General features: G+C 38.4%; 1 protein-coding gene across 1 annotated transcript in view; it reads right to left on the bottom strand.

Moving 5' to 3' along the window:
• Positions 1-2,346: 2,346 nt before the first annotated feature.
• LOC121323184 (NADH dehydrogenase [ubiquinone] 1 alpha subcomplex subunit 10, mitochondrial-like) overlaps positions 2,347-25,197 on the bottom strand; it is a 57,040-nt gene continuing 34,189 nt past the window's right edge. Inside the window, exons 7-10 of the mRNA XM_041264072.1 lie at positions 24,797-24,851; positions 10,343-10,428; positions 6,721-6,829; positions 2,347-2,670 (exon numbers count right to left, since the gene is read on the bottom strand). Coding sequence (XP_041120006.1) covers positions 2,602-2,670; positions 6,721-6,829; positions 10,343-10,428; positions 24,797-24,851 — 319 coding nt within the window. The 3' untranslated portion in view covers positions 2,347-2,601. The remainder of the gene's footprint in view (positions 2,671-6,720; positions 6,830-10,342; positions 10,429-24,796; positions 24,852-25,197) is intronic.

Raw genomic sequence — 25,197 nt, 5'->3', positions numbered from 1 at the left:
TAGTAATGATTGGCTAGTTTTGGCGGATCAACATCTTTATTTGGACCAATTGTGTCTTGTTTAGTAAAATACAGTCAGTAATGGCGCGCATTGATTTTAACTTTGTTTTGCAGGTGATGCGGTGGAGTTCCAGCAGGCATATACTGTGTATTAATGCCTGCTGTATATGGAAGCTGATTGGCTGATGACACAGACTTGTTTTCTAATGTAATATAATAACACCACCTTGGGATTATCACATTTATAATATGGCACTGAAAATGTTCAAATAACTACCAAGAATAAATGTGGGCCAATTTATAAATACCTTGCATAGAGACTAGCTGCAGCTCACAATAGCTAATAAATTGAACATTAATTCTCAGTTTCTCCTTTGTGTCAGTTTCAGGAATACAATACATTAAAGGCTCTATTATTAAACTGCAAAACTGACTGGGCTTGAGGACTATGATTAATTGCAAAATGAAGGAACATGGAAAGCAATTTACTTTACCTAGAAATTACTTCTAATAAAAACACCTTATCAAAAGACCTTCCCCATTGAGAACAACGAGAATTTACAAAAGTGGCCTAACAAAGGTCTGGAGTTTTAAATCGCAACTGCTGTACATAGTTTAAAAGTAGCTCACAATTTTGGATGTTACAACATGTGGTAACCCTAATTTCACAGCTTCTGTTTGAACTGCAAATACCAGAGTTGGAGTTTGTGAGGGGACAGCAAGTTGTCTCTGCACCTAAACATCCAGCGGGCACACATACATGGCTGGTTTTAAATCACTTGGCTTGGGGCATATACAAAAATGACGTGGCTTATCTAGCCGGTGTAGTGCTGGAACAATAACTTTGCCTCACGCCCCCTGTAGACTTGTTACATTGTTCTCAACATAACAAGCAGAATGCAACGGTTTCAGTTCCATGCCCTACAAGAACAAATGATGATCACAAAGGAAAAGTAAGAGTAAGAAATGTAAGAGAATTAAGAGTGGTGAGGGTATGGAATGGGTTACTCTGCCATATTGATGCTGAATCACTGGGCTCCTTTAAGACCCAACTTGACAAAGTTCTGAGATCATCAGCCACTAACTATTTTGAATCAGGTTACAGTGAATTAGTCTCTGTTGCACAGCACCAATCTGTCTAATACATTGTTTAAGCCTGGTCATGCATTTATACTAGTATCCATTAAAAATAGTTGTCCAGCCAAATTAAAATGAGCTAGCTATACAAGTGTCAGGGCTGTCTGTTGGAGCATGGCTGTTTTATAAAAATTATTTAGTTTTATTAGCGTTTACTACATTTTTCTGTCACGTACATTTTTTTTTTTTTAGTTGACATAACTAAGGTAATACTGCCATCATGTGGACACAATCTTGTACTGCACTACGTTGTTAATATACAGAATCCCTTATTAGGAGGCCCTGTTGTAGAAAGTATAAACAGTATTAAAAGCTGGCAATTACACTTCGAATTTGCTGACTTTTCCTGAAAGGGTCTTCAGAATTTGACACTTCCTGATGAAAGATAAAGCAAACAATATTACAAAAGCTCTGGTGTAGGGCAGCTCCAGCTCTCTTATTAAACACAGATTAACAGTTCATTTTGTTTTTAATAAGTCATGCAGTCTCAGAATTGTGTTTAACTGGCTCCTAGCCCGAGGTTATTAATAATTCTTCACTTCCCGGCTTGGGCAGGATCCAGCGTTAATCCACAGTTAATTAAAGCTACGCACGGTAAGTGTCATTGTTGATAATTATGCTGCAGTTACCCAGGGACAGCAGGCTGCAGGTTTAGGAGGTGATTCAGAATCACTTTAGTGAGTTCTTACACTTATGTTGTTTAGCTAGGGGTGTGTGCGAGTACAATCACCCCCTGCTGATAATACCGATACCCGAGCAGGTTGCGAACAGCAAGAGTTGGAAATTGAAACACACATTTTTGGTTTTGTTTTCTTTACTGTTCTGTACAGTAATAAGCAGACCTAGAGTAACTAGATCTGTTTTAGACACCAATAAGTTGGCTGTAATGTACAAGGGACTATAGAAATTTAGCCTACAAAGGACTGCTAAAAATGAAATCTTTATTATGGAAGTTGTTTCACCTTTAATGGATCTATCATAGGGTATATTTACAGATAATGTTCACTGTGTATATAATCCTATGTAAGCTCAGTTCTATGGTAATATTTACTACTTTGCTCCATTCTTTAATGTGAGAATCCTCTTTAAACAGTAATGTCTTTAATATTCATCACATCTCATAATTCTAAGAAACATGCTGAAGACTAATGGGCTTTAAAGTCACTATTAAGGAAAGAATACTCATAAAAGCAGGGCGAATACATCAACATATTTTAATAATTAAGTTTATTAAGAGATATAATACAATCTGAAACGACAAGAGAATACTGAAATTTGTACCAGAACTAAATACAAGTTATGCCGCTGCCGTAGCTATAGCATTGCCATCATTGTAATTTAATCCAGGCCCCAGGCATCATCTAATGTTTACCTGAGGTCCCGTTCAAAACTCAGATTTGATCCCGGGATCCATCTGTTCCTGCAGTCGTCATCTTTCAATGGCTTTCCAAAACAGCCGCTTATTTTATTTCAACCAGATATATTTGTCTCCGACGTCCTCGTTGTAACCTGGGCTAAACCTCTTACCAGGAAGCTGGAAAAGAGAAAACACTGTGAGGTGCATGCTATTGTCTGGGGTGCACAGACACTCAAAGAGTCAAATCTCCCAACCAATGCCCTGTCCACACTGTTCTACATTTGTAAACCTGAGGCAGCAAATCCCTCATTGTTTGATTATAAAGAATCCAGTCTATAGTAAACTATTCAATATGGTGTGTGTATATTCCAGCATACACCAAGAGCTGGAAATAAACACATTTAAAAATCAGTAAAGTGTGCACAGGATCAATAAATAAAGTCCTGCTGATCCAACGGGTTCAGTAAAAACTGTGTACCTGAACCAGAACCCCATTCATAAAATGGGTGCCAATAAATGACTAGTCTGGCACCGTACAGTGTTGCCTTGCCTGTTAATCAGTGTTTCCTCTTTCTGTGCATGTCTGCCCTTCGCTCAAAGAGATGAGAAAAACAGACTTAAGAGGAAGTCCCTTCAAATGTCATTGTCTTGTTGAGATATTTGCAAACCATTCTCAACTGTTCTTACTGTATTTATTTATTTTTTTTTTTTTACATTTTTTAGAAGTGTGTTCAGGTACTTTCACTTGAGTTCAGGAGCTGCACTTCAGTTATAGTTGCCTGCCGCAGATATGAATACGTGTCGATTATAGAAGCAAGAGCCAGCATCAGTGATCTGCCACTTTGGGTTATTTAGTTATTTTGCCAATACACTAATCTGCATAAGATGGCGCTGGCGGTTACTAATACAAGACACTTGTATTGCATATGTTACATAGACTAGATCAGTCTCTATGGCAGGCAACTAGAGCTAAGAAGTAAAAATACATTTTTTTTTAAAAAAAGTAAACAACTCAGCTTGATTGCAAACATCGTAAGTATGGGAACAGGTAAAGCACAAACAAGACAATGTCATTGGAAGCTACCTGCTCCAATTACTTTTGTTTGGTTTAAGATATCCACTCGATCAGATAGAGAAGAGGCAAAACAGTTAATATGCTGCATGTTGCACTTCTGTAGTTACACTGCTACATCACGATACTTGTGATGCTCCTCATGGGGTTGTTGTATGAGGCACAATAAGATCACAAGGTCATTTAAATGATGGACTATTTTATTAAAAGACAAAAATGAAATTAGAGAGAGAATGAATTACATTTTGAAAACACACTCTTCATTCGAGAACCACTTGGTGAACTACAATAAAATACAGGCTGTGCTTTTGGTCTTGCATCACGATGCATAACTATCATGTAAAGAAAGCATCACGATTCATCAATACACAACCAATCCTTACAGCCCTACGACTGATTATTTTGTATTGTTCTTCTGACTGTTTTCATGACTAATTGCTTGTAAAATGCAAGCTTTTTTTCAAAAGCATCAGTAATTAAGCAGGATCACCATTTCTTTGCATATTCCACATGCAAGCCATACATACATCCAACCAGTGTTTCAAGGAATAGCCACTACATGGGTCTCTGATCTGATAAACTGCTGGAACCTTTTCTTTTTATAACAGGGCTCAACATATTGGAACTGTGTGATTGCAATTCCAGTTAGTTCATTTATATTGCACCTTATCCTCTTTGTTAAATACTAAAGTAGCTTGAACAGTTTCTTATATCTGTGGGTTTCTAGTGGGCAGGTGTGGCTTGTGGCCAGATTCATGGAGACTCCATCCTGCTTAGGGCACGCTGCCTGGACATTAATTGCAAATGCTGCAATTCTATTCTATAAAGTTTTTATTTTATAAATACCAAATTCCTTTGTACAATAAACCAGATTGGTTAAAAAAAAAAAAAAAAAAAAGTAGAACACAAAACTCATTAGTTTGAAATAACACACCACATTAACAAAAAAAAAAAATTTCTGTGTTTAGTCAAAAAAATGTTAGCAGATGTCTAAAATAAAAGTTAATATGTCAGTAATATGCACCTTGTGCCATTGCTGTAAATTCAAAATTTGAGCCATCTGTTTATCACTTTTGAGAGCTATGGAAGTACACAATATTAACCGAGGCCCTGCTGCCAGTCCTCCATCAAAATCTGTCTGACATTGCCCATTATGACTGAAACTGGCTTGCAACAGGGAGATGCAACTTGTATAGGATTCATAAGTTCTCTGTGGCTACCGCTAATGATGTTGAGTGTGGCTTCTCGCTTATCTTTGTGTCACGCCCACAAGCAAGAGACAACAAAACAAGATTTGAATCTAAACGCTTTTGAAGTATAGTTGTAATGTTAATATTTCAAATGCATGGTCATTTTAAACAACATGAATATCTGGTACTACATTAGGCTAAACTAGGTTATAAAAGCTCATGCATTACTTTCAGGTGGTCTTGCATCGTCTTTGTTAATTCACCTGGAGATAGGCCCCACCAATTCTACACCTCAGCGGATATTTACCTACTGTCTGTTTACCTTAACTACTGACATGCTTTGACCTGATACAAAATTATCCACAAAGTAAAACAGTAACACAATACATGGAAGTAAGGCAGGTACTAACAACTGAGTTTACTATGGTACCAGACATACTTAATTTTTTTTTTTTTTTTTTTTTTATGAAAATGTGTTTACTAAAATATGTGCTTCTTTCAAAACTGTATATGAGAACTGCATCGCAAATAAAAGAGCATGACAGGTAAGATTTATGGAACTACTTCATCAGATTAAACCACTCACATTTTCACTGTAAATAAGATGGGTTTTATTTCAAAACTTTAAAAAATGGTCCATAATCACTCAAAAGGAAACAGACCGAAATTTGTTTTTTAGTAAAACTTCCATTTGATTAATGTATCTATCTATCATATGCTTCCAAAACAAGCTAAACACAGCATCTATTCTGGGGTATCTGAAATCTAAAAATGTTTAATTATAATAATATTTAACTGGTGTTTTAGTTTTTTTTATACTGAACTATTAAAAAGGACTTCTTAAAAGTACTACAGAGATAAGTATAATAGGTGAACAAATTGACCTGTAATCTCTGGTAATGGTTGCCTAAATATCTTTTTAAAATGCTGTTAGTGTAAATTACTAGTTCTATAAAGGAAACAAATAAGAGGCCTCCTATCCATTAAAGATTAAATTACCCCACTACAGAACTTTCTGAAATCCTAGCCAAGATCCCAGCCCCTCTCTGATTGCTTGGTTTCATCTATTAAAAAAAAAAGATAATAGCAGCTAAACACTGCCCTGGAAGTAAGAGAAGGGTCTGCAGTGCAGGAGAAGCCAGGCTGCAGAGGAGCTGTCGCTTTGTAACTCCGCTCCGGCACCACAGTACACAGCAGAAGATCATGTCAATGGGCATACAGGTTTATACTTGGGTATGAGGTTTTCTGAGAAAATGCAGTTACCGCTTTGATTTCATGTATATGCTAACGCACCTGTGATTTACACTTTTTACTTTGTATTCAACTCTTTCCTTAAATACATGCCCATAAGCTTTTCTTGTGTGTATGCGCCTGTTTGTACAGTACATTGATGCAAGTGCTCACCAAGGAAAAACTATATACAGATGTTACAGTGAAACAGTCCTTTAAACAGCAAACTGGCTAGAGTTCTGGGGTATCCAGCGCTGATTACTGTATGCAGCCATACGACCTTGGAGCCTTGGAGTTTAGGTGCTGAAAGCAGGGGCTGCAGAAAAGATGGCTCAGAACTGTCCCTGTATGGAGTTAAAAGGAACTGTGCTGCCAGAAGGTACCACAGGCTTACCATTGCTGTGGAAATCCTTCAATGCCTGTCATACTAAATCACACTTTTTACCTATACTTCTAGGTAACCGATTTTCTAATTGTAATATAAGTTGGTAAGGACATTCTCCAGCAAAAGCTATTTACAGTATCAGAATCTGGGGATATATGGAGGCCCTTTCTAAACTATAGTTATTTCAATCAGTCGAATTATGAAAGCTCTGCAGCACCTTTATAAGCTTAGTTACATGCTGTACCATCAAGTCTTATAAACTGGAGAAACCATCTGCTAGCTGGATGGCTGTGTGTTGATGAAATAGAAAAAGGTGCTTTTTTTTTTTTTTTTTTTTTTTTTTGCCTTACCGATTTGAAAGCATAATAGGCCTCATCATAGTCATGGGCACCAATCGTCACTTCTGGAAGATATCGGGGGATACAGGTCAGGTCTGCCACTTTCTGCTTATCCTCAACCCTGGAGAGAAACCAAACAAACAAGGGTGAGTCTACAGGAATATCTGTGCAAACTGAGTGCCAACACCAATACAGGTGCGGCTCTATAGAGAGAGACATTGGCACCAACAATTCTTCTGCCCTGCATAAAGTCTAATATATTAACGTTTGTTTAATGCAAAGGTAACATTATTTTTTATGCAATTATGGACTGATCAATAAATCCATTGGTTTCACAGTACAGTATACAGTGGCTCTCAAAAGTATTCACCTAATCTTGGACTTTTCCACATTTTATTGTTATAACATGGAATAAAAATGGATTTAATTAGGAGTTTTTGCCACTGATCAACACAAAAAAGTCCATAATGTCAAAGTGAAAAATAAAATCTACAAATTGTTCTACATTAATTACAAATACAAAACAGAAAATAATTTATTGTATTTGATTGTAACCGCCTTGAGTCAATATTTGGTAGAGGCACCTTTGGCAGCAATTACACCCATGAGTGTATTTGGATAAGTCTCTACCAGCTTTGGACATCTGGATGCTGCAATTTTTGCCCATTCTTCTTTGCAAAATTGCTCAAGCTCCGTCATTATGGATAGGGACCTTTGGTGAACAGCAATTTTCAAAACATTCTCAATTGGACTGAGGTCCAGGATTTGACTGGGCCACTCCAGGACACTGACCTTTTTGTTTTTAAGCCACTCCAGTGTGGCTTTGGCTGTGTGTTTGGGGTCATTGTCCTGCTAGAAGATGAATTTTCTCCCAAGTCCCAGGTCTCTTGCAGACTTCGGCAGGTATTCCTCCAGGATTTCTCTGTACTTTGCTGCATCCATTTTGCCCACTATCTTCACGAGCTTTCCAGGCCCTGACGCAGAGAAGCATCCCCATAGCATGATGCTGCCACCACCATGCTTCACGGTAGGGATGGTGTTCTCAGGATGATATGCGGTTTTAGGCTTGCGCCAAACATAGTGCTTAGCGTTGAGGCTAAAAAGTTATATTTTGGTCTCACCAGATCATAGAATCTTCTTCCACTTGGTCTCAGAGCCTTCCACGTGCATTCTAGCAAACTCTAGCTGAGATTTGATATGAGTCTTTCAACAATTGCTTTCTTTTTGCCCCTTCTCCCATAAAGACCAGTTTTGTGAAGCACCCGGGCTATTGTTGCCGTATGCACAGTGTCTCCCACCTCAGCCGTGGAAGACTGTAACCCCTTTAGAGTTGCCATAGGCCTCTTGGTGGCCTCCCTGACTAGCGCCCTTCTTGCCCGGACACTCAGTTTTTGAGGACGGCCTGTAGTAGACAGATTCACAGTTGTACCATATTTTCTCCATTTCTTAATAATGGACTTTACTGTGCTCCGGGGGATATTCAATGCCTTGGAAATGTTCTTCTATCCTACCCCTGATTGGTGCTTTTGAAGAACCTTATTCCGGATTTGCTTTGAATGCTTTAGTTTTTGTTAGGAAATGTACTAACCAACCGTGGGACCTCCCAGAGACAGGTGTATTTAACCTGAAATCATGTGCAACACCTTAGTTGCACACAGGTGGACTCCATTCAACTAATTATGTGACTTCTAAAGACAACTGGTTGCACCTGAGCTTATTTAGGTGTGTCATAGCAAAGGTGGTCAATACTTATGCAGTCAATTATTTTCTGTTTTATATTTGTAATTTAGAACAATTTGTAGATTTTATTTTTCACTTTGACATTATGGACATTTCTGTGCTGATCAGTGGCAAAAACTCCTAATCAAATGTATTTTGATTCCATGTTGTAACATAATAGAATGGGGAAAAGTCCAAGGGGGGTGAATACTTTTGAGAGCTACTGTATATGACAGCTTACATGGGGTCAAGGTGCAGCAGTCTAAAATGGTCCATATATCATGGCTTTGAAAAACAGTCCTTAACAAAACATTCCTTAAAACAGTCCTCAATAGTCTTGTAAATAGGGCCAGAATGTTCAAACTGAAGGGCTTCTAAGTTCTGGGTATTTTTGAAAATGAACAGTTTTAAATGTTACTTTGCACTGTAACCCAGATTGTATTTATAGGGAACTGCCCACAATAGAGACTCATTATTGCTGGTGGCTTGACTCCTCTCCATGTGCACCCAGAAAAAAAAAGAGAAGGATAGACTTTATTGGAAGATGAACTCACTTCTGATTTATTAACATGTTCTTGCTGTCTTACAAACGAGGGGGGAATTCAAATTCAGCAAGTCTGGTTGAGAAATGGAACAAAAAACTAAATCCCTACAGACATGCAAAATTGAGTTCAGCTTAGGGCAAACTGTATTGCCAAGTTTAAAAGGCACAGTTCAGATTGCTGAGGAGTCATTTTAATAGCAGGACCCATAGCTCCATACAAACAATACATTTCAGACACCAGTTGATATATCAAAAACAATTTGTAAACATCATAGTCGCATCGGAAAATTAAAATCTACCCTGTTGCACATCTAGCTCTGTTAAAGAACCATCTAGGCAGTTCATTACTTTATGAAACTTGAAATATACAGCCAGCTGATGTATAAAATTCCAGCAGCTATGCCCTCCCTTGGTCTGCACATATTTGTGGTAGCAATACACACCGAGCGCTGCACATTCCATAGCAATAAACTCCTGGAGAGTCTCACCCCCCCCCCCCCCCCCCTCCCCAAGGAGCCTGCTTTTAACCCTTCCCTCCAGCATCCAGGGCCAGCAAAGTGTATTGCTTACTAAAGGGGCCCTGTAGTAAATGAGGAAAGGCACATTTTTGAAAAGGCAACAATAATAATCCCCACGGTATAAGAATAAAGATTAATACAATGTGTACAAAATACAAAGTACTGTGTCCATACCGCTAAAACCTAAAAAAGACACAGGACCTCAAAATGGCAGCTAGTGCAGTCAGAGATTAACAGATTTTACATGGATATTTCTACAGCTTTTACTCAAATGGTCTCAAAACAATAATTGTGTGAATATAATAATTGTTACAGCTGTGTATAAAGGTATTTAAAACAGGATTCATTTATCCACCTTTTTACATATCTGCCCTTATTCTGGGCCCACCACAGTTGGATATGCAATGGATTACTGTATTATTATTTAAAAGCTACCCAAACAGCTTGCTTTAAAACAAAATTAGTATTGTTTATCTACAAATCTGACTTATTGAAAAATTTTAATTCAATGATAGGACCGACAACGCAAAGCCACTAACATGAAAAAAAAAAAGAAATGCACGCTTCTGACAGTATGCTTGCATTTTACTGAATTCTACTTCTTCTGCCTATGTGACATAGCAATAACTGGCAGTCACACCTTCACATGTTGCTGTTTGCTATGTGCAGACCAACACACCTGTGGTACAACAACGTGACCTATTCTTTTAATGATGCTCACATTAAACCTGGGCGTCTACTGGCAAAGGGGGACATTAAAACATCGGCTCCAAAGGCATCTCCTCAGTTGCTTACTTCACCACAGCTAAGACAACAGACAAGAGACACCTGAAATCATTCCAATAAGACTTACAGCATCCGGATGTAATGGAAGGTGACATCATCCTGCTCCAACCAAGGCCCCTTTTCAAATTTCAGGTACTCAATATCTTCAGCCACCTAGGAGAATCAAAACAAAACTGTTAGACCTGGTGTAGCAGGTTAACTAGAACTGAGAGTTTCAGAGAAAAAAACAAGGCATCCTCCATGATGAATAATGTTAGAGGAATGTATCATTGATATGGCCAATGCTTAAAAGTGTGGCAGTGAAACTGTTTACTAATACTCAAGAACACCAGTAATGGACCTTTTTGATGAGCTGTGTTCCAAGCGTAATTGTTGCATGTAGTTCATTAAACAGTTAACAAAATCTCTTCTGGAAGTTCTTGCACCAAGCTTTTGTGAATTTACCTGGATACTCCCAAAGATACAGCAAAGTAAGAGACAGCAGCTCAATTGCAACTTGAACACTCTGCCTATTATCTCAAGCAAACAGTTGTGCCAGATTTTGTGGGGTTTTTTTGTGATGTGGAGTAATGTCTATTGTCGGTGGGGTCTAGCTTGAAACCACCAATTAATTTCACTTGAGCTAGAGCACAGTGTGCATAGCCACATTAAACTAGGTTTTAAAAGCTATGCGCTAAGGGAAAAAAACAAAACACCAAGAGCACTCAAAAGAATAAAAAAACAACTTCAGACTGCTCACAAGACCCTTAATGAAATGTCTTGTTTTATTATTGACTGCATTTGCACAAACAGAACCAAAAAAAATGTTAACAATTTAGAATAAATAGCTTTATTCGAGGAAAACAACTATTGCTGATTGCATCCGCATGGGCAAGGAGGAGAATCCAGCTACTAGTTAACATGGATCGTTCGAAAAGGAGCTACGTGGAATACCTTTAAAAAGTTAAAGAAACGTGTGTTAAATGTAAATTATGTAATGCAGAGATTACTTATTCAAAACAGCACTGGAACAATGCTAAATCATTTGAAACTCCAGCAGTCATGCGTTTCAATGGGAAAGAAAGATGAAGCAAATAATGGCAACATTTGTTTCTGAAAATTCACGTAGACGTGACACAACCTGGGCTGAGAAATTTAGTGAGCTTTTGTGCACAATGGTAACTGAAGTCATGCTGTCCGTAAGTTTTGCTGAAGGTGCAGGATTTCTCAAATGAATGGCTTTTGTGGAGCCAGAATACCATGTGTCTTTGAGGTAAACTATAACCACACACATGGAGAAACACTATGAAGAATGTGCACGTATGCTTCGTGACAAACTGCAGGCCGCTGATAAAGTGCCACAGACTGTTGGACTAAACTAAGCACCGAAAGCTACATCACAATTACATGTCATTACATCGAAAACCAGGAGCTTCAGTCTGCTGTACTTCAGACAGAAAAGTTGCCTGAATGACACAGAGCGGAAAATTTTTCTGAAAGGCTCAATATTGCAATTGAGAAACAGGGTCTTGTTGGCCAAGTTGTTGCATGCATTCATGACAGTTTTTCTGTCAGCAGTGTTGATCGCATTATTGCTGAAGCAAGTCCGTTAGTTTCACACTTCCACCATAGCACTGTTGCCGTTACAGCACTGGAGAAAAAAACACATGCAGCTTCAGGTAAAGAAACACTGCTTGATCCAGCCATGTGCAAATGACTGCAAAATCAAAGCTTTTGCAAAGTTACAGTGCAGAGAGACGAAGAGTCTAAAGAATGCCACAGCAATTCTTTTAAGGCTACCAGATGCCACAGAGACTGTAGTAGAAAGTGAAATGGAAGGTTTTTTATTTTTTTTTTATTTTAAGGAGGCTTGCACTTCGATAGAGTGTAATCCATTTGAATGGCGGATGGCTAATACACAGCACTTTCCCAGGCTCACAAAACTGGTGAAGACGTATTTGTGCATCCCAGGATCACCTGTGCACTCAGAATGCGTTTTGTCCACCGCTGGGCTTGCAGTCAATCATTTGCGCACGACTAACCCTGGAGCATATGGAGATGATGAACAACAACTGAAAGCATGTAACTAAAGTAGAATGACACAGTTAAACTAAACATTAAAATTGAACTTTATTATTATTAGTTTTTTTTTTTTTTTTAAAACAGTATTTCTGAACGAAGCAGAACTTTTTTGAAAAACCACCAAATATTCATGGATTTGTGTTCCTGAAATCGATTTTTGTTCTGGAGCTTTGGTTGCACTGCAGTTGTTTACTGCTCTTAGTAACTTCAGAACTGGATATGCGATTCTTGGCAAGTACAATAATATACACAACATATTGATTTTGTACGGAACAGACGTAGATGCCCGGTCATCCAGTTTGGAGGGACGTCCTGATCTAGGCAGCGTCTTGGTGGTGCCATACACCTTCCACTTCTTAATAACAGTCTTGACCGTGCACCAAGGGATATTCAAGGCCTCTGATATTTTTTTATACCCACCCCCTGATCTGTGCCTTTTAACAGCTTTGTCCCAGAATTCTTTTGAAAGTGCCTTGGTGCTCATGGTTGAGTCTTTGCTTTGAAATCACTACCCAGCAGAGGGAACCTACAGGAACTGCTGAATTTATCCTGAAATTATGTGAATCACTACAATTTAACACCGGTGGAGGCCACTTAACTTGGTGTGTGATTTTGAAGGCGATTGGTTACACATGAGCTAATTTAGGATTGCTACTACAAGGGGGTGGACACGTATCCAACCAAGCTATTTCAGTTTTTATTTTTAATTCATTTTCTACAGATTTCTAGAATATTTTTTTTCACTTGGAAGTTGGAGTAGGATGTGTAGATAAATGAAAAACAAAACTATTTTAATGCATTTTAATTCCGGGCTGTAAGGCAACAAAAGGTGAACATTTTGAAAGGGGGTGTAGACTTTCTATAAGCAGGGTATATGCAGGTGTTAGTTTTTGTTATTGTTTAAAACTACCAAAGTAACAAAAGTATAATAAAATACCTAATTAAAAGGTGCAGCTCTCCCTCGGTCACTAGAGGCCTTGAGAGTGTGGAAGTAGGCCTCCCAGCTGCCCTCCGGTCATCCCTCCTCCTCTCCAGGGTGGGGGCAGTTGTTGACACAGTGGCCCCCCTCCCTGCAGGAAGGGCATCAACTCCGAGGCCTTGACAAGGCAGAAGTATCTGTCCCAGCGGCCCCCCTGCCCTGCCTGTGGCGCCAGCTCCACCTGCTGCCATGGAGGGGGTTGGTCAGGTGCTATGTGCCAGCACCATTCCTCACCTTTTAGGCAGGTGAAGCATGCGTCCAGTGTAGCAGAGACGCGGCAGGACCAACACCGCTGCTGTTGCCCCACCTTCTAGCACTTTCTTGTTTTAATTTTTTTTTCCTTCAATTTTTTGGAAACCCACAGTACTTTTCTGGTCTGACTCGTAGAGACGTTGTTTATCCTACCATGATACCATATGTCACAGATAGCTCTGAGGTGGCGTCAAGGCCAGGAAGTAGACAGACAGCAGTATTGGGGTATGTAAGTGGCGCTTGCTTGTTTCATTTAATAAATAAAATGTTTAAACAAACACAAAATAAAATGGCTCGTTGGCCAAAACAGACAAAACACAAAACAAACCGAGCACTAATTAAAACAAGTATCCTAGCAATTGTTATATTCTTTTAGTTTCAGTTCTTACCGTCTCGCTCTCTCGTTCCACCTCTGAACACCTTCCCCGATCAGCCAAAGCTGCGGGTTTATATATGTGTGACTGTCTCCAAATTAATAATAAACCAATCAATCAATCAATCAATCAATCTGGAGACGGTCGCATTCTGCATGGGTTTAGCATGGATGGGGCAGTTTAACCCCATCCATGCTGCAAAAACAACAATAACAAAACATTGTGTTTTATACAAATTAAACAATACGTTTTAAATAATAATTTTAAAAAAATACATACACACAATTCTTTCAAATTTAAATAAAAATACCAGTTTACAGGACTAGCAAAGCTCTCAAGATTATTTTTAAACCACTGAATTTACATGATGTCAGATGTATGGGCTTGCATGGCATAAACACAAGAACCTGTTAACAGATGTTAATATACAGAGCGAGCAATAATGCCTTTGCCATTGTGCTGTGCTTTTAAGCTTTGCCAAGTCAATGGGCCAGAGGAACACACAAGACATCGGCCACACATACATTCACTTTGATCAGCTGCAATTGTTTTTAATTTTGTAATGGATGCTCACGAAAGGATAGGCAGTATTGGATTCCGAGACAGAAAGAAAGTATAGACCTCTCCATTTATCCAGAACTGGAAAGCACAGGAGGAGGTGGGAATGCAAGCATCTATAAACGACACAGAAAGCATGCATCACGGATGCCCTGGACTGGAGGGAGCACCCTTTCTCACAGAGGTGAGGGAGCAGTTTAGTCTCCATGCCTCAAGCTTGCCCTGGACTGGAGGAAGCACCACGCCTACCCAATATTTGGTATTTATTTTAGGGACTCCTATTCAAATCCATGCCTCGAAGTTAGTACATTAAGCTAAGTTCATGCTTTAAAACAGAAAACTACCGTATACAATTGACATTTTTATTCTCCTTGTTAAACAGTGCTTCCAGACACCCGTTATAACCTGTCACCCCCCACCCTTCCATATCCACCAGATCTTTACTAGAAAACATAGTTGTACAATACAGTATTTCACTAGGCAGTAATACACACAACAATAAACAGAGGATCTTCATTAACATATCTGGAGCTTCGTTCACATATTTATTATGAACTTCATGGCAATCCATCAATTTTCTGTGCTTGTATACTGTTTTGTATCTGCAAGGCCCACACGTCATGTCAACATGGGGAGCCTCTGTGTAATTGACTGCAGATGAAAGTATTTAAAGTGTTCTTATATTACACTAAAAATAACACGCAATCCCTGACCTTGAATGGGCATCAACTTCCAGGAACTATCAGCAGTTACGCTTTTCATGCAAACTGACACATACTGTCTTCACTTAATTCAATGGCCTCATGTTTTGATGATCTTTTATTCTGCCGAATGTTACTATAGTATTTTAGCAAGTACTTGTATATTGCATACAATCTCAGTGACCTACACACACAGTACACCCATGTAAAAATGTAAAGTGGGACATATGCACTGACAGACTGACAGGCACTGCACTATGTACCCCGATGCTCTCAATAACTTTACCACTTTATCATTGCTATATAAGAGGCTATCTACAAATACAGTATGTAAAACAAATGCACTTACCTCAAGTATGTCAGTGACATTCACATTATGCCAAATGCAAAATTCAGCTATCAGTAACATCCAAAAGTTGATCACCACAGCCTACATGCACAAGTAAATATTAGTCTGGCATGACTGATGCCTCCATAAAAATGTGTGCTAAAGGACATCCGAACAAAGTTCAATCACAGTCAAGCACTGAAGAACTTCTAATAACTTGTGCAAAATAATATACTTTGAAAGTTATCATTACTGGACGTGCAGTTTCCTATGTAAATGTAAAAATGTCAGTTCGACAAACAGGTGGTCAGGCAGGTTCTATTTAACACAAGACACTGTAGCTTATTAACTTGGTCTAAAACACTGCTGTTTGGGAATGTATCCTGGTATATCCTGAAAATATACCAGAAATATTAAAAAAACACACTTTAATGAAACTGACTTAAAATAGCTATCGAAATAATATCTGTACCGGACACTGTGGATATTTTAATTAGTTTCTCTCCTATGTTTGCTCATAACAACTTTTTTAAATATTACAAATTGTCAGCTATGCCTATATATTTCTTCACTGGTCTCCAGCCCCATATTTTAGAACACACATTGTTTTACTTCCAGCTGAGTCAATGATTCTACTGTTGCCAGGCTCTGACGTTTCTTAAAAAGTGTACTTTAAAAAACACTTGCCGCATAAATGCTATAATGCTAAAAATGTCTCCCCCGCTAGTCCTGCAAGGTCCTGCACTTAGGAGTCGGATCATTTCCATACCCTTAACAACCAATACAGAACAGACTGGAAGGGATATTTGTTCTGCACAGTATCACTGAATTGAGTTTCTTCCAATGGTGAGCAGCTTCAAATGAACCAGCTGCATACAAGTTTAAGAAATCCAAAATTATCTTCCGAAACTGTTAAAAAGGGGCCAAAAAAGTAATTACCGGTACACTGTAAAAAAAAAAAAAAAAAAAAAAAAAAAAAAAAAAAAATTACGGTCCAAACAAAACATAACTGTTTCCATACAGTTTGTGCTAGCTGTATGCACCATCCCTACCATAACATATTTCTTCTCCAACCCCCTCCCCATACCACAAAAAACAATGTAGTATAGCATGGCGTTCTGAATCTGTCAAGTGCAAAGAAACCATAAAATAATGTATACCATATGATCCAGCCACTCATGGGCGGTATACATTAAGTGAATTATCTTGCAGCTGTTTTCAGCTTTACTGAGGCAAAAATCTAATATTTGACTAAAGAAAAAAAAAAAAAAACCTGCAAATCCTGTTTGTTATGAAGGTGATAGTTATCATCTTATAAAGCTTGGAGACTATTAATGCAAGCTGCAAAGCCATATGAATAAGTAGATGGGCTTATACCTTCACTGAGAGACGTGTGTTTGGTTCACTGTTATTCAAGTTAATGCTGAGACTGATGACAATGATGCTACAGCTGCAACTGGTAAGACTAGTGCTGCCACTGATGGGACTGGTAAGACTGGTGTTGGTGCTGACACTGCTGGGACTGGTGCGGCCACTGGTGAACTGGTAAGGTGGGTGCTGACAATTCTGGACTGGTAAGAGTGGTGTGAAACTGCTGGTCTGGTAAGACTGGTGCTGATACTGCTGGGACTGGTAAGACTGGTGCTGATACTGGTACGACTGGTGCTGACACTGCTGCTGACACTGCTGGGACTGGTAAGATTGCTGATGCTAGTGCTATCATCCTATGACCTGACCTATTGAAATGATGTAACACTTCCTCCCGGGACACTTCCTTGTCTTTGTGGACATAGCAGGGCAAGGCCATTCAGTCCATTTTCACCTATACTGCAGCAACACCAATCAAACATATCGAAAAGATGCACTGTCAAACTCTTTCTACGTCAAACAGGGATCATAGGAATCCGTTTGCTCCAGAATAACCTGGAAAAACACACATTTTTAATGCTTTCGGAGAATTTTTAGTTTTGCACTTTGGGCGGGGCAAAAAAAGAAAAAAAAAAGCAAGGCTTTATTGTTTGTTTGATAACCAAATCAATACACTTATAATATATAATCATCAACACAGGTAATTCTGCTTTAAATTTACATAAACATACTTGTTCAATAAAACTGCTTCTGGTGTACAGAGGTCACATTCAAACTGAAACGCAGCTGCTGTTTACTTCAGCATCCAGTGGGTCGTTACTACTGAAAAAGCCTAGCTGATTTTTACTGAGGCAGCTGCCTCCGGTGCCTCAGTGTATGCTACGCCCCTGGCGTAACAACTTGTATAATGAAGGCTCTAAATGCAACCGTCTGTATTTGTTTGATAACAGGTGGTTGACTATCAAAACAGTCAAATTTACTGACACTTATTATTCAAATAATTATTGCAACATTTTACCAAAAAGGATCTTGATCACATACCCTGATTGGTAAAGGGATTTAAGTTTTCTTTGGGTGAAAATCACATTTCAATTAGGGTGCAGAAATTGGGGTATATCGGGTAAAACGCTAAAATTAGGGTTATACTATTAACAATGGCATTTAAAAAAAAAAAAAAAAAAAAAAAAAAGTATGCTCAGTAACACAAAGCACCCGCCATGGTTGTAACTACAACATTATAGATCACCAACATCATGAAAAGTAGATGCACTATATCCACTGTATGCAGATCCCCAAATTCTGAACTTGTGTTAAAAGATGTCCTAACCAAGTTCCATAACAATTGAATAAACACTTCCCTAGATATTCAGTGCCAGGACCTGTCAATTGGACTAGGCATCACCCTGGGGTAGAGTTCTCCTGGTATACCCGGGTACCTTGAATACTCTAGAAGGCTGAATGCATGCCTTAGTTTACTTAAGCCTTGTTGTGGATCAAGTCCATCTAGCAATGCTGTGTACCCTGATGGCGACGACTCAACAAGATCATGCACCCATCCACTGACAACTGTGTGGATGGCTTGAGGAACATCTTCCATGGCCACCACAATCCCCGGATCTCAATCCAAATAAATCATGTTTTAACAACACATTCAACATCACGATCCTCGGCCTATCTCTATGCACCTAACGTAAAGGCTGTGATTATTGAAAAATGTGGCCCAACTAAATTTTAGGGGCAGGTCCTAATAAAATATCCAGACAGTGTATATAAAAATGACAGCTGGCCAGACACCACATACCATTACAAGAGGTCTACCTAATTCACGATTTTGTGGAAATCAGGAAATTGAGGGGTCACCGCAAAATTTTAGGGACCAATGCAACCGGACAAGTACGAAGAAAAAAAAAAAAGAAACGCAAGTTAAATGAACTGCTGTAGATAGGCTTTTTTTTTTTTTTTTTTTTTTTTTAATTCCTTTGCCGTCCTGTGTGCATTGCTCTGAGGCAACAAACAAAAAAAAACGATGGAGGTAAAATACAAAAAAATGGACGACAAAGCAAAAAAAAGCAAAGTATATTTCGGCTGAGGATCGTGTCAAGAAATTTCCCAAAGAAACTTTACATGCAGATGGAAGTAAATTGTTTTGCACATCTTGTAATGTGACTTTGGAGAAAATACGATCGATTGCTATTTAGCTTCAGAATCACACATTAAAAAAAAGGCTACTACAGAGACTGCTAAACAGAACGTAAAACAAACAACAGCTTTCAGAAAACAAACTTGAAAGTCAGTGCAGACAAAAAGTATTCCTGTCAGTTGTAGCCAAGTTAAATCAGTACTACTACTACAGGTACGATCTAGCTCAGCCACCTCAGTTCAAACAACCTGCGGTGCAGTCTCAATGTTTGGGCATGTCTTCCCAACACAGACACAGAGAATGTCTATAACCTACTTGTGAAAAAAAAAAGTAAATTCTCAGCGATTTAAGTAGACCCCTAACCATAATACCTGATGAACATCTTAGCATATCTGAATAGAACAAACAGTTCGCAATGCAAAGTATGACATACGTTTCTGTTTCTGTGAATTTTAGTGGACTGTTAAAGCAACGCTACTTAGGTAGACCACCATTTGGATTTATTGAACAGACTCCAGAATGCTGCACCTCTAATGTCTTGATGGAAGAGGTTCAGCAACAGAAGCAAAGGACTAACATTTTTTACTTCTCTCACCAAATTGTTTCTGTGGAATGCATAAAACACAGAGAACACATCTGATTTGTGTTATAGGTTAGTGTTTGAAGCTTCAAGAAATTGAACATGGCAGAGACTAAACTGGCATTTGCTTTAATTTTGAATTCACATATTCAATTCCCAGTCAACTTTTCAGAAATGTTTTTTGCCAGTGCATAGAATAGCACTGCTTTTCAAACCAAGTCAACACATGGACATTTTGAATAATGTATTCATTGTAATCCCCATCAGGGAAAGGAGCCCCTTGCATATATAGTGGAGGCGGTCCTACGTATGTATGCATAATGTCAAACATCACATTTTTCTAGAACATCACATATTCTAGAAAATTAATTAAAACTATAAACTGAAATAGCCTGGTTGTATAAGTGGGAAAATGAATGGAGCAAAAGGGTACAGAGAAGTCCTTGAGGAAAACCTGCTGCCCTCTGCAAGAAAGCTAAAACTGGGACGGAAGTTCACCTTTCAGCATGACAGCGACCCAAAGCACACAGCCAAAGCTACACTGGAGTGGTTAAGGAACAAAAAGGTAAATGTCCTTGAGTGGCCCAGTCAGAACCCCGACCTAAATCCAATCAAAAATGTGTGGCATGACCTGAAGATTGCTGTCCATCAAACCTCCCCAAGGAACTTGACAGACCTTGAACAGTTTTGTAAAGAAGAATGGTCAAATATTGCCAAATCTAGGTTTGCAAAGTTGGTAGAGACCTATCCTAACAGACTCACAGCTGTAATTGCTGTCAAAGGTGCTTCCACCAAGTATTAACTCAGGGGGGTGGAGACTTATCCAATTATGGTCTTTCAGTTTTGTATTTTTAATATATAATTTCTCTCTCAATAAAAAAAACTTATTTCCCCTCTAACAGTGTGGAGTATGGTGTGTAGATACATGGAAAAAAATCCTCATTTAAATGCATGAAACTCTGAGGCACTGACACGACAAAATGTGAAAAAAGTTCAAGGGGTGTAGACTTTCTATAGGCACTATCTAGAAAACCACATTTTAATTTGTGATGAAAATAGCATAAGTAATAGGAAGTATCATTTGAGTGGGGTATATGGAGGTGTCCATTTGTTGTCACACTTACATTTTTACATGTTCTGTATCTTAGGAATCTAACTCTGATTAAAACATACACATTCTTTAACATATCTCACACCATTTTGGGAATCACATTCAGGAATCTTTGCATTGCCATGTGATATTATATTACTACTTTGTACATGCACCCAACTGGTACCTTTCAATTGGCAGGGATTCTTCCCCTCCTGCCTGGGTTTATTATGTTCTGGCTGGGGTTGATTAGTTGATTAGGTTGATTAACGATCAATCAGCGCCCAGCCACCTGATATAAAAGGAGGCCTCAGCTTCTCATTTGGGAGGAGGGAGCTGAGGAAGCAGGTTGGTTTTTTTGGTTGTGTATTTTGAAACTTGAATCCAGTGAAGGCATTGCCCAGCCTGGAAACTTTATTTTTGTGAGTTTTTTGTTTTTGCTTTATTTGTGTTTGAGTATTTGTTGCCCGTGTGCACTTTATTTTTGTTTATTTATAAAAAAATAGATTTTTTTTTTGAACTGCAGTTGTCTCTGGGCCTCTATCCACTCACCAGCCTGCCACATGGTGTCAGAAAAATAGCGCCACCTAGAGGCTCAGAGCAGTATTTATGAAGAAATGTAAGCTGCTGCAGCCACCGCCGGAGGACCCGGCCAGCCTCTTCCCCTGGTGTTCCTGGTGCGGGAAGGAGGACCATAGACGTGCCACCGGCAAACTGGTTGGTGCCTTGTTCACCCCGGGCATGTTGGGGCTACCAATACTTGTTAGCACCACCACATTCCAATGAACCGCTAACCTGGATTCAGTTGAATCACAGGGGACAAACCAATTCAGCGCCCTCCTCACAAATGAGAAGCAGAGGCCTGAGTATATCAGGTGGCTGGGCGCTGATTGATCGTAATCAACCTAATCAACTAATCAACCCCAGCCACCTGAACTATTAAAAACCCCATCCCTGCCAATGGGCAGACCTACACTGATCATTGCAGCACTGAATATTAGCTTTTACAGAGAGCTCCAGACAACGTGATTTCTAGTAATTAAAAAATAATCTAGTTTGTGTTTCGAAAAAAAATACTAAAAGAAAAAAATAGGATGCAATTGTTTTTCTAAACTAGTCTATTGCTTGAATGTTGTCTGCATTGTTTAACTGTAACATAATGAACCGCTGTCCCACAGGACCCGAGAGGAAACAGTTGAATCACAGGGGACATCTCCTACTGAGTGAGAATGGAAATGCAATCCTGTGAACTAAAACAAAAGCATCCACAGGGGCATAATCTAAAGGGGAATGTCAGATATGATCCGATGGTTTGTAAACATGAAGTAAAATGGATATATGAAAAAGCTCTATATCACTGAAATGTTGAAACTGCAGCAGTAATAATAATAATAATAATAATAAATAATAATAATAATAAATGTAAGGTAAGACAATTGTAAAAGCCATGGTTATTACTTATTTTAACAAGAGAAGAACACAGTTAAACTCAATCATTGTGTATTTTGTGTACAATTAATTTCTGCACGTTTTTTTCCAAATTTTATGAGCTGTGATACATATTAGGGTCTTAAAGAAAATGAATCAAAATCATTAGCTTGTTAAATCCAGGCAAACTTCCCCCAATCTTTTGTTCCCCTCATAATGGTAACAGAAGTGCAGAGAAGCCATTTAAATGGAGTGACTCTTGTAGAAACAGTAACCAGTTCATAAAAGCCTGTGTAAAATGATATGGCTGGCAGACAAGTAAAGCTAGATAAACAACTTTTAAATTAGCCTAATGTTTTTTTGCTTACAGGGCTTGTAAATGTTTAAAACGGAAACCGGGAATCTGTAGTGGTAAGCGGACACCCTTTTTTCTGGCATTAATTCATAATTGTAAATTAAAACTGTGACAAACACAAAGGCAGTTTAACATGAGCTTCTTTTTACAAGGGAAGCAATTTCCATTAGAAACAATTAGAAATATAACAAAAAATAAGTCAGATAATAATGGTGGGTTTTATTATAAAAGCAGTTGTTCTTTTTGCCCCTTTTAACATGCCCAAGCAATACAATATGGGCACGCCCCATTAATTTTAAAAGCTCTGTGTAATTATAGAATATGACCAAATGTTTTCTTTTTTTTTTTTTTTTTTTTTTTTTTTTTAGGAATTAGGGTTAGGTAATCATTGTGTATTACTATTGACTTTGTCAAAAATGACTAAATGATGGTATAGTAAAATAAAAGATGTCGCTTTCATTAAAAAATGTATGTAAAGTAGGAAAACATTTGTAAAATTGCACAGTAGGGCTTTCAAATAATTCAATACACATGGTAGTTCCATTAAAAGGTGAAACAACTTTCATAGTAGATATTTCATTTTTGCTGTCACGTGTAGGCACTCTTCACGCTTCTTGTACTTATTTGCTTCCCAGCAACTCAATGGTCAATTGTGAATATACTGCATGCTGAAGCATGCAATGTGTGATTGTCACTGGTGAATCAGTGAGTGGATTCTTCCCTGGCGGCGTGTTAAGCTCCTCCTCAACCTAACCTTATGTCAACTGAACTTCTGGAAGGAGGAGGATGGAGTCAGGATGTTTTATATTGATATAGCAATGTGATCAATAACAAATACAATATTATTGTTTCTTTATTTGTATTAGTGCATTATAGGTACATTTTCCTAAATATTTTTGGTGTGTGTTAAATTCAAAGGAATATGTTAAATCGAGAGTAGCAACTTCCCAGGCTCTAACATTACTAAAGTAGGACTAATTTGCTGTAAAAAAAAAAAAATATATATTTTCATGGGGAAAAAATAAGAAAAGCCATATGTACAGTATTGAAAGTACTCATGACTTCAAGGTAATGTTGCATTTTACTCACCCAAAATACATTTTACTCACACAATGTCTAAATTGGAGAGTAATTTACTCAATGACCCAAAATCTTATCTGGCGCCTTGCCTGTGACTAGTAACAACATGTTGGTTTCCATTACACTTGACGCCCATCATTTTCACCCCTACCCAAAGTTACAAACACATAGGGAATGGAGGATGCCCATAAGTGAAGTGTTTTTAACTCTGAAACTTGTACTATTTTCAGTCACTTCCTGTCTATATGCTGTATTAAAAAAGTCTCCATCTTTAACATGGGTAATAATAATAATAAAACAGAAATAAAAGTCAGGAGAGCTGTGTTTCTGTTAAAACTCACAGCACTGGGTCTTCAATTCTTTCACAGTAGCCAGGAGTCCTAGTTTGGTTAGCCAGTCAATTTGTAAGTGTGCTGCCCGTATCTCTGAGCTTCTATTAAAAAACCCATTGAAACAGTTTGTTCTCCACTGACAGTCAAACTATAACTATCCATTTTCTCTCAGTACAACAGGAAAACATGTTTGGTATATATTTTAATTTCTCTAGTAAGGTGCTGTCAATTGAAAAAGAAAAAATCTAAATACTGGCATAATAAATGCCAGAAAAGTCCTGGTCAGTAATGCTGCGTTATATACTTTACACACTGTTATACAAGATGCTTATTTGGTGTTGTCTAAACCATGTCACACCCCTCCCTTCTCCATCTAAGCTCCCCTTATTTGCACATGTGCTTGAGTATCCCCACAATAAAACAGCACAGGTATTTCCAAGCCTATTTTACCAGCAGCCAAATCAATTGCGAAATCTGCCTTATAAATGTGTTTTGGCCTTTACACAACAATACAGCAGACATTCCCAAATGTTTCCTGCATTGTTCTGTATCTTGTTCGGAATCTAAAAATGCCACATACCCCTGCTTAGCAATTACTGTTTTTGGAAAGCGTCACACTGAATAAGAAACACAAGCAGGAGACTCATTTTATATTCATTCCTTGCATTTGGTTTATCAGCACTGCATTTTGCAACCTATGAATGTTTATTTGTACTTTTTACCATGCCAGACTGGCTACTGGATGTGAAAATACACACGAGAATGCCACAGCAGTCTTCAATATTTGCCAATTGGTTCTATTATGCCAAAAGCATTTGAGTAAAACAATAAGAACTAAGTCCAGCAGACAATCACTGGCTAATAATGTTTTATCAATGTAAGCTTTTTTCTTTACCCTCTCAATATCCTGGGACTGAGTTCCATCATATGCAAGAACCTCTGACGTCTCACTGAAATGCAAAAAGAAAAGAAACATTACCCACACTGGACTAGTTTGCTGATGAAGAATTTAAGGATCAGTTCTTTTGTGCTAATTAACTCTACAGAAAGACTATCCGGGAAAAACAAATTCAGTTGTTTCAGGTTATTAAACTGGAACAAAATATAAATGATCAGTACACATATCAGTAGATTCGTTTACTGGTCTGCAGTTTACAGTACAGAATGCTCGGCAGTGTTGAGTGGAGTTCTCTTCCCTATACTATTAGAGCGCTTTACAGTTAAGTGGAGTTACAGAATCTTTACTATACTGCTAGAGCAGCCTGCAGTGCTGAGTGGAGTTCTCTTTTCCAGTCC

This window comes from Polyodon spathula, chromosome 11, assembly GCF_017654505.1.
Source record: "Polyodon spathula isolate WHYD16114869_AA chromosome 11, ASM1765450v1, whole genome shotgun sequence".
Classification (NCBI taxonomy): domain Eukaryota; kingdom Metazoa; phylum Chordata; class Actinopteri; order Acipenseriformes; family Polyodontidae; genus Polyodon; species Polyodon spathula.
The sequence above is the reverse complement of the archived record's forward strand: the minus strand, read 5'-3'. Positions and strand labels throughout refer to the sequence as shown.